Raw genomic sequence first — 10,825 nt, forward strand, 5'->3', positions numbered from 1 at the left:
AATGAGCACTTGGATATAAATAAACATGTTAAAGGGGACATATCACGCTTTTTTCATCAACATATATTGGTCTAAGAGGTCCCCAAAACATGTCTTTAAAGTTTATGCTCAAAAAAACACTTTGAAATCAGATTTTGGCATGCCTGAAAAGTCCTCTTCTTCATTCCTCCTCAGAACACTCTGTTTTCTCTCTGACCACGCCCCCTCCGGAAGTGGATGTGCCTCGGCTCTCCAGCACGTTGATCTAATGTTTACATGTTGGCTGAATATACACGGCTGCTCACAGATCACGTTACTTCAACCCTCTGAATCTGATCCTGACGGAGAGGCGCCTGTAGCAGGACCTTTCTGAACGATTGGTCACAGATTTAGTGTTTCTTGTTGTTTTATTTATCAGTATGTGGTACACAGCTACGAACATGTAGCTATGTGGCTATGCTAACTAGCATTAGCACTTATCCATGATAAATAAAAATCATCCACTAGATCTTCAAATCTGCAGACGTGGGGAGTAAAACCGACTTCTGCCAGAAAGGCAGCAGGACCTTTTATGAACGATTGGTCACAGATTTAGTGTTTCTTGTTGTTTGATTTGTCAGTATGTCGACGTGTGTCTTGGTACACAGCTACAGCTACAGCTACAGCTACAGCTACAGCTACAGCTACAGCTACAGCTACAGCTACAGCTACAGCTACAGCTACAAACATGTAGCTATGTGGCTATGCTAACTAGCGCTAGCACTTTTCCATGAAAAATAAAAATCCTCCACTAGATCTTCAAATCTGCAGACGTGGGGAGTCAAACCGACCTTTGTGTTTATTAAGACAGCCTACAACTAGCATGCCTCCCTCCTAAGCTCCTTGTTAGCACACATGTGTGCAGGGAATGAAAAACGGAGGAGGGGTTGAGTTGTATTTTATACAGTCTATGGGCTGAACAAGCTCCGAGCTCTGACTTCCTGTGACAGACCGGATATTGTTGTTACGTAACAAAAACACGGAAGTCTGAAACGGCTCGTTTCACACACATTTACAGAAAGGTGTAGAAATCAGAACAGGGGCAGAATGGATGTTTTTCATTCTCGGGGGGTTTGTAGACATGCCAGGGAAATATATTTCAGGTAAAAAACCATTAAAAAGTCAATTTTGCATGATATGTCACCTTTAAGACCTAACTACAATGATAGAAACCATGTTTGATCAAAATGTATTGGAGGTGTTTTCTAATTTGACCCATGTTCCATCTGTTAACATGGAGGAGGCGGGGCTTATGACCTGTACTACAGCCAGTCAGCAGGGGGAGCTCTACCTCCTTTGGCTCCACAGTCAGTGAACAGTCAGGGTCCATTTTAATACACAGTCTATGGGTACATGTGGATTAGTTTGTATTTAATACAACCAACGACCAGGTGAAACTTCTGTGTAGCAACCTGATGAAGCAAACTGTAGCATGGCGTGCGCTCCACCACATCATTTGTTGTTAGTTTGAAGTATCAGCATGGTTTTATGGGTACCTAGAGGGTTTCCCTGCAGTACTTTGTTTATAAAGTCTTTATATACTATTAAATAGACACCTGCCAGTGCCAACCAATCAGAAACCAGCTTTGTCTCAGCTCTTACACATAAAGACAGAAAGCAGGCGAGACGGTCTGAACCTCAGTGAGGAATTTATACCCCTGTGTTTAGTTTGATGTGTAAAAGTCCTGACCACTGAGTCATCCAGGGAGTCAGATTGGCCAGTGTGTGTGAGTGTGTGTGTGTGAGTCAGCTGGTATAAACACCACACCCTGTCCCGTCCTGGATCATAACGGAGCTGCTGCTGCTCGCTGCCTCACTGCTGCTCCTCTCTGAAGGTAAGGAAACATGGAAACACTCCTCGAACTGTTCGCTTGTGCAGAGATTTGAGCTTCACTCTTCTTATATAGCACACAGGAATGTAAGAGCAGCTTGCCAGGACAGAAAGTGTGTGAGTGTTGGCTCTAAAAACTGCAAGAAAACATGTGTGGAAAGTCTCAGAGAGTCTTTGTTAAATCTGTTAAAGGTTAGAATCTCTCTCTGGAGACTTCAGATGTGATAACACGCAGCTGGCAGATGGGGTGCGGCTGGGTAAAGTCTCCCCTGCACACCCTCTTTGCTCTCTGCCCGTCTGTAATTACCAGAGTATCATGATCGTGTCATTTACAGAGGGGAGGATCACAGAGAGGTGATGGAGCACCGTTATCTGGGAGTTCCTGCAGCAGTCTGAAGTTTAATCCTCCTTGTGTTCAGTGATATCAGAAAAACATTAACGACATTAACATTCTGCAAAGTGAACGAATCAAACTTAGATGTGTACAGCCTCAGCTAGCCTCTCGTGTGCTAGTTCCTCAAGACTTTTATTTTGAAATCAGACAGCTAGAGCTGCAGGGAGGTGACTCATTGAGAAGTGTTTTCTTGGCTGCTTGTAACCAAACATCTACTTACTAAACTGTTAGTTTAAAGCTGCATTGTGCATTTTTGTCAGCAGAATTATCATCTTAAACTGTAAACAACAGCTTATGCTGCCTTTAAACCTTCAAAATAAGAGTCTGATTTGTTTTGCCTCCTCAAAATGCTGGGATAAACACACATTACTGAGGATGAGGGGCAAATATAAAGCTAATGGACCACTTTCACAACTTTTTCCTACAAGTCATAGTTTCAGTACACGCTTTCCTGTGCACGATCCCTACAGATATGAGAGTTATTCTGTTTGCTGGACTGAAACTCTGCAGCGATTGTTTGTTTAAGGTGTTGCTAGGTGATGGAACACTCACTCTTACATGTTTCCTGTTCATATTTTGCGAAGAGGGTCAAAGGTCAGAGAGCTTTCCGGTTCTCCTCATTTGTATACACCCCACTGTAGAGCTTGGTATCTTTGGGTGATTTATGTGTGCGTGTTGCACAACACGCTCTGCACAGTTTGCTTTGTGATCCGTTTTCCTTATCTGTCGTCCTGGCCTCTCCTGCGGACACACCCTCTGGCATGTCCCGGGCAATAAATCAAACACACCTACCTGAACTCTCTTTCTGGTGCATTTATAGCCTGCAGGAATCCGGAGCTTTAAACATTAACTGTATTTCATCATCTTTTTTTTTTCAGTAAACTTAAACAGGAAAGCAGAGATTAAGTTTTCATGTTGACTTTTTGTAAGAAGTTAGCAATCTCATGGTAATAACGTAGCACACTAAAAACTCTTGAAATGCAAAATGATTGTCATTTAAAGGTACAGTGTGTAGTATTTAAAGGAACATTGTATAGTACTTAAAGGCCTTTAAATATCGCACTATACCTTTTAATACAACACACTGTACCTTTAAATACTACACACTGTACCTTTAAATACTACACACTGTACCTTTAAATACTACACACTATACCTTTAAATACTACCCACTGCACTTTTAAATATTACACACTGTACCTTTATTGTGGTGTGTAGTATTTAAAGGTACAGTGTTAAGTATTTAAAGATGAGGTGTGCAGTAATTAAAGGTGCAGTGTGTAGTACTTAAAGGTACAGTATGTAGCATTAAAATGCAGTGTGTAGTAATTAAAGGTACAGTGTGGTGCATTTAAAGGTACAGTGTGGTGTATTTAAAAGTACAGTGTGTATTATTTAAAGGTACAGTGTGTAGTAGGCACAGTGTGTATTATTCAAAGGTACAATGTGTAGTATTTAAAGGTGCAGTGTGTAGTATTTAAAGGTGAAGTGTGCAGTATTTAAAGGTACAGCGTGTAGTATTTAAAGGTACAGTGTGTAGTATTTAAAGGTGCAGTTTGAAGTATTTAAAGGTACAGTGTATAGTATTTAAAGGTGAAGTGTGTAGTATTTAAAGGTACAGTGTATAGAATTTAAAGTTATAGTGTGTAGTATATAAAAAGTATAGTGTGTGGTATTTAAAAGTGAGGTTTGCAGTGTTTAAAGGTGCAGTGTGTCGTATTAAAATGCACAGTGTGCAGTATTTAAAGGTACAGTGTGTAGTAGGTACAGTGTGGTGTATTTAAAGGTACAGTGTGTGATATTTAAAGGTACCGTGTGAAATATTTTAAGGTGCAGTTCGTAGTGGACTGGACCTTGATCAGCTCTCTACAGGACTCATATCAGAAGCATGTAGCCCTCTCTGGATCCACTGGGTGCTTATGTTGCTGTTTATATGCTGTTTATATTTCAATATGAAAAACGTAATACGTGCCTAACTTGATTGTTACCCTGCAGCCAGCGCTCCCAAATGGGATGCAAATGGTAAACTACAGTGTTTCAGTGCACACATTTTCCCCTTAGTTCCCGTAGACCACCCACGATAGTCAGTAGAGATGGGTTCATGACTCGACCTTGATCGGCTCTACACAGAGGTCAAATGCAGAGAGAGCGTAACAGCCCACCAGGATGTTTGCTGTTCAAATCGTCTGCCAATTCTAGTCCTTGTTTATGCCAATGCTGGTAAACCCTGAGCCCATCCCCAGCTGAAGCTCACATGACTACCAAAACAGCCCCACTTTGATGTGTTGGCTGCAAAGATCATCACATTTTGAAGTGAAGCGCTGACATGCTCACTCACTCGGAGTGAGGACATGCTGCATTTCTGGACAAGCCAGGCCTATGATCCTGAATGCCTAAATTATGAATGCAGCTTCAAAACGTTGGGATAAAGATAAATCTCTCAGGACACCAACCAAGCATTTGATCTTGACTTTTAGACTGTCTGACGGAGAAGATGGACGTAGTTTCCATGACGTCAACCATTTGTTTTGAAGCAAATGAAGCAAGTTGACAGTTGCCGTATTGGAAATGCTGACTCAACCTAACTTTGGACAATCTAGTAAGACGCAAAGACTTGGAGTTAAGGCAGACCTTTAGCCTCTTTGCTAGCAGCTATGATGTATCCGCCTGTCAGTCAAATCAACCATGCCCTTATTTGGGCAAACACGCAAGTTTAATATCTTCAAAAGAAACAAGCTATAAATAAATTTCTGCTGTAAAAATCAGCTTATTTGAATGGGTGTGTATGTGGTTTGCGGTACTTCTGGGGTCAGCTTCAAGTGGCCACTCGAGGAACTGCAGTTTTTAACACTTCTGCATTGGCTTCATGCTTAGTTTGCAGCCTTAATGGGAAACGTAATTTCAACATTTCCATCTATCTGTCTGTCTGTTGGGTTTTATTGATAAACAATAAAGAAGCTCATCAAACTCTGTATCTTAAATGGTCTGAACCGTCTGTCTCAACTCTCTGCAGGTCGACTCAACATGGCGCTGGTGTCTGAGTTTCTGGGTCAGCTGACGCTGTCATATGGAGGGGTGAGTCACACAAGGACCAGGACAACAGCTCTGCATAATGATTGTATTTATCAGGGTTATGATTGTTGCAATAATTAGTGTGTCCATAATAAGCAACCTCTACAGAAACATCCTGTGCCCATCATCTCTGGCAGGGCTGTAGTTAATCTTTCTCAATGATATAACTGCACCTATGATTAGATTCTTATATCTTTACTGCCTGCAGCTCTTAGAGGATCTATAGTGTCCAACCTGTATGATGTTTTACTGCCACAAGAATACAGATAAAGGTGTGGTTTGTTCTCCACCCTGTTCTCCTGATAAACTGAATAACAGGTCAGAGACTGAGGGCAGGTCAATCATTGATTCAGACTCTGTGAGGAGGATCGCAGAACAATGGAACAACTTATCAGAGGAGGCAAAAAGAAGATGTTTTAGATTTTCAGAGCTGTAGAAAAGGAGCTAAATGTTTATTTATTTTGAAGCTAACCTTGATATCCCTGATCCATCTTTAAGTTTTTAATGAAAGGTCTGTGTACACTTAAAACATGCAACAAATAAAGCTGTTTATAGATTCGATTAACACAGATTCAAAGGTCTATTAAGGCTAAGAGGTTCCACTTTAATGTAAGCATTACATAGCAGAGTATCTTTACATCTTTGTGCTGTGCTTTACTTGAGTGCAGGATCCAGATTCACCTTCAATGACTCTTCTTTGGCCCAAATGCAGGACCAAAACTCAAAAACAAAGACCAAACATCTCTGCAAATAATCATCCTTCCTTCCAGTTGCCTTCACATATGGTCTTCATCATGTATTGCAGAACACTGTGCAGTAATGTCTTTCCCTTTCTCTCCTTCTGTCTGCAGGAAGCAGAGCCCATATACCCCACCGTGGTGGCGGTACGAGACTTTGACCCGGCCAAAGACGCTGCCAGGCTGGAGACAGCCATCAAGACGAAAGGTGAGAGAGTGAAACCACAAAACCACCAAAAACTCCACTTATTTCTGAGATAGGCCTTTTCCATCAAGTCAGTTCCAGAGCTGGTTCTGATCCAGGACCTAATCTGGAACCAGTTCTGTGTCTCGACCACCAAAGAACCAGAAAAAAATGGTTCCAGAGTCCCACCAACTCCTTACTGGACTTGAAGAAAGAACCGCTTACATCAGGGGGTGGAGGCGGGGTTATCAAGGCCCAAATTACGCCCCCTAAAACTTTGTTGTGGATAAAGACAGACAGAATAGATTCCTTTACCAGTGTTCCCAGACATGTAGGATTATGGAGCTGTGAGTAAAATACAATAGAATAATACATGAATAATAAAAATAGAAAGACGTATTTAGTGACGTTAAGACGAGGCTCTCTTGTGGCCCTTGCTTGTGGAAAAGCAAGCTGGTTCTTCGAAGGTTCTCAAGTTGAACAAACTTTAAACTAACATTAGCATCAAGTCCACTTTAGCGAACGTAAAGAAGACGTGCCTCAAACTGAAGACACAGAGACACTGGTTGTTTAAAGGTGACACATCATGCAAAATGGACTTTTTAATGGTATTCTACCTGAAATCTGTGTCCCTGTCTACAAACCCCCTGAAAAGTAAAAGAATCCATTCTGCCCCTGTTCTGATTTCTCCACCTTTCTGTAAATGTGTGCTGAAACCAGCCGTTTCAGACTTCAGTGTTTTTCATACGTCACAACGCCATCCGGTCTGTAACAGGAAGTCAGAGCTCGGAGCTTGTTCAGCCCATAGACTGTATAAAATACAACTCAACCCCTCCTCCGTTTTTCATTCCCTGCACACATGTGTGCTAACAAGGAGCTTAGGAGGGAGGCATGCTAGTTGTAGGCTGTCTTAATAAACACAGAGGTCGGTTTTACTCCCCACGTCTGCAGATTTGAAGATCTAGTGGATGATTTTTATTTTCCATGGAAAAGTGCTAGCGCTAGTTAGCATAGCTACATAGCTACACGTCGTAGCTGTAGCTGTAGCTACGACGTGTAGATCGACACTAAATCTGTGACCAATGGTTCAGAAAGGTCCTGCTGCAGGCGCCTCTCCGTCAGGATCAGATTCTGGATCAGATTCAGAGGGTTGAAGTAACGCGGGTCTCTGAGCAGCCGTGTATATTCAGCCAACATGTAAACATTAGATCAACGTGCTGGAGAGCCGAGGCACATCCACTTCCTGAGGGGGCGTGGTCAGAGAGAAAACAGAGTGTTCTGAGCAGGGCTGAAGAAGAGGGCTTTTCAGGCAGACCAAAACCAGATTTCAAAGTGTTTTTTTGAGCATAAACTTTAAAGACATGTTTTGGGGACCTCTTAGACCAATATATGTTGATGAAAAAAGCGTGATATGTCACCTTTAATAATCTGATTTTGCGCTAACAACATGATACGAACCATGGGAGTACTTTATAAGTCCAGTCAGTCCATTGAGAAGCACTCCACTTTGGTCCAGAATCAATTTCTCAACAGTTTCTAGTGACATTGCTGCAGCCCTTAAACGTCTCTGCTCCTCAGAGGATAGACCCTCAATATTTCAAACCGTCTTATCTATTCCTCATCACTCTGCAAGTGACCTTTCTAGACCTCTGCTTTCTGTTTTCTCTCTGCAGCATTCAGTCTCTTTGTGTACAGTGACTCAGACTTCTGACTCCTTCCACGTATATCAGATTACCCGCTGGCTTCTGTCCATCAATGAGCCGCACAAACCATTACAGCATGTTTTTGTGGTCTCATCAGAAATCCAACGTTTGTGTACTGCTCCTAAAACCTCTCCTGAGTGTGCAGCAGTGACATAATTGGACCCGTGGAGCAGAAGCGTACAGGTCTGACTCTGTTAGTGTTCGTACGGAGGTCTGAAGGATTTTCCAGCTGCAGCAGCAGCAGCAGCTCGCTTCCTGTGTGTGAGCTGCAGTGAATGCAGGACGTCCCTGAACAGAATGTTTTCCTTGTTTTGAAAAGCTGAAACTATAAACTCGGGGATCAGAGTGAGTTGGAATAAAGAAAATGAAGTCAAAGTGTCTCGATGCCACAAACAGCTGAGAGTGTTTAGCTGTTGCGTAACACAGAAAGGCCTCGGCTCGACTCAGTCCAGCTTTGGTTTGGGCTCAAACGGCTGATTTGTCATCATGGTTGTGTGTAAAGTAACAAAAAAAATCACATAAATATTTGAAATAGAACAGTTTGACTTTGTGGTTGTGGAGTACAAATCCTCTAAACTATGCTTTAGAAATATGTGGCTGAAGCCCACGTTGGAATATTTCAAGTTTATAGTCGTGTCAGACTTTTGGAGTCTCTTCAAATATTACATACCCCTAAAATTTGGCAAATGTATCAAACAAATGGCACTGATCTCAAATATTCAAGGATTTAGAAACATATATAGTACATTGTGGAGAACTCTATAAAGTTTTGGATCCTGTTAAATCTTTCTGTTTTTGAGCTGTGCCTTTTTTTAGTCATTTTTCTCCCATCTGAAATAGAGACAAAGCGTCTGTTGCTTTTTCCTAATGTGAGTCATTTCTGAAGTATCTTTAAGTGCATTATATCCCCAAATTGTGCAACCTCATACTTATGCAAGGCTTCTTGTATGCAGACAGCAATCCCCAGCAGCCAGATTGAGAAAGAAAGAAGAAGAAAGGTACTTTATTAATCCCCAGGGGGGAAATTCAATGTTTTCACTCGTGTTATTTTTTGGTCATGCTACACACACAGTTTGGTGTATATACATACACACAAACATGCAGTGGACATGCACTTTGGAAGAGATGTCAGAGTGAGGATGCTGCCATCAACCAGTGCACCCCGAGCAGTTGGGGGTTCGGTGCCTTGCTCAAGGGCACCTCGGCAGTGCCCAGGCAAGTGAACCAGCACCTCTCCAGCCACCAGTCCACTTGCCAAACTTCGTCCATGCTGGGACTAGAACCAGCAACCCTCCAGTTGCCAAGCCAAGTCCCTATGGACTGAGCTACTGCCGCCCCCCATTGAGCTACGTCCTGCCCTTTGCAGGTTTTCACTGCAGAGAAAGTACCGTCACACACCATGATTAAAAGTCTTGACAGTAAAATATAAAAGCTTTTGCTGTAAGGGGTTTACGTTTGAGAGCTATTCAAACAGGGTTACACGAAAACATCTTCACAAAGGAAAGTATGGAAGCCCTGAGTGGACATGCATTAATTGGTGTTTTGTTTTCGTGATCGCCAGATTCATGTCATTACCAGAAAATCAGCGTCGTTGTCTTGAGATAATGAGATAAAGTAATCTGGTGTTATGAGAAAACCGGCTCTGTTGTTCAAAGAAAATAAGTCCTGATCTGAAGAAAGCGTCTGAAATTACAAATAATGAGTGCAGCGACTACAAAGAGCCAAAGCCGCTGAGAGGCTGAGGTTGGGCCTGGTTATTGGTCGGACGCACTAAAAGCCAAAATCACTATTGCACAAAAAAGTGAGTTTAACCTTTAATTTACGAAAAAGGATAATCAACTCATGAAATAGAACATAGTGAAAATAAGCGATCATTGGGGCGCTGGTGGCCTAGCGGTCTAAGCGCCCCACATACAGAGGCTACAGTCCTCGTCATAGCGGTCGCCAGTTCGATTCCCGGCCGGTCGACCATTTCCTGCATGTCTTCCCCCACTCTCTGCTCCCCACATTTCCTGTCTCTCTTCAGCTGTCCTATCCATAAAGGCAAAAAGGCCAAAAAAATATAACTTAAAAAATAAATAAATAAATAAATAAATTAATAAAATAAGCGATCCTAAACGTAAACTAAGCGTGAACTGAGCGGTCAACAAAAAGTACGGACACCCAGCTCACCCCCTCTCTACCTGCAAACAAAAGAACACAGGTGGTCTAAATGAACCCCATATCCCCGCCCCTAACACATGACCCGTTAATAACCTAATTAACTGATCCCACAATAAACCATACCGTAAACAAACAACTAAAATAACACCACAAAAATTCACAAACAATATCCTACCCTAAACCTCAAAATAACACAACATAAACACTTGAATCCCTTCATGGCTCCAACAATGAGAGAGTACAAAAAACCTGTGAATGCATGTCCCCTCAGGGCTCCCGTAGAGTATTTGGTTCATCAATTATTAAACAGTGGTTAAAAAAAAAATGTCTGAAAAATGGTCTCCTTCAACTGATCTCTCCTTTTTGTCGTACGTTTGATCATTCGGTAACAAGAAGTTTTGCAGAATTAACCAAACGTTAGTTATTTATCACCTTGATAATTTGCTCCACACTGTTTTAAAGCAAAGCTGAAACTTTGAATAAAACATCAGATCTTTATTTAATCCTGCAGGCGTAGACGATCAGACCATCATCGACATCCTGACCAGACGCAGCTACACGCAGCGGAGAGAGATCGCCTTCGAATACGAGCGGATCGCCAAGAAGGTGGAGATTCATTGACTTTATTAAACATGGTACTGTTTGTGGATGAGTATTCAACATATCTTTAATGAATTTTATCAATGTGCTGTTTCAGGATCTGATCGTAGCCCTGAAGGGGGC

General features: G+C 42.0%; 1 protein-coding gene across 1 annotated transcript in view; it reads left to right on the forward strand.

Annotated features, from left to right (window-relative positions):
• Positions 1-1,769: 1,769 nt before the first annotated feature.
• The window catches only part of LOC117810084 (annexin A2-A-like), a 15,666-nt gene continuing 6,610 nt past the window's right edge, over positions 1,770-10,825 (forward strand). Inside the window, exons 1-5 of the mRNA XM_034679687.1 lie at positions 1,770-1,853; positions 5,257-5,318; positions 6,167-6,260; positions 10,614-10,708; positions 10,800-10,825. The exon at positions 10,800-10,825 is cut by the window's right edge and continues 88 nt beyond it. Of these exons, the coding sequence (XP_034535578.1) occupies positions 5,268-5,318; positions 6,167-6,260; positions 10,614-10,708; positions 10,800-10,825 (266 nt within the window). The 5' untranslated portion in view covers positions 1,770-1,853; positions 5,257-5,267. The remainder of the gene's footprint in view (positions 1,854-5,256; positions 5,319-6,166; positions 6,261-10,613; positions 10,709-10,799) is intronic.

The sequence above is a fragment of the Notolabrus celidotus genome, chromosome 3, assembly GCF_009762535.1.
Source record: "Notolabrus celidotus isolate fNotCel1 chromosome 3, fNotCel1.pri, whole genome shotgun sequence".
In the NCBI taxonomy this organism is placed as follows: domain Eukaryota; kingdom Metazoa; phylum Chordata; class Actinopteri; order Labriformes; family Labridae; genus Notolabrus; species Notolabrus celidotus.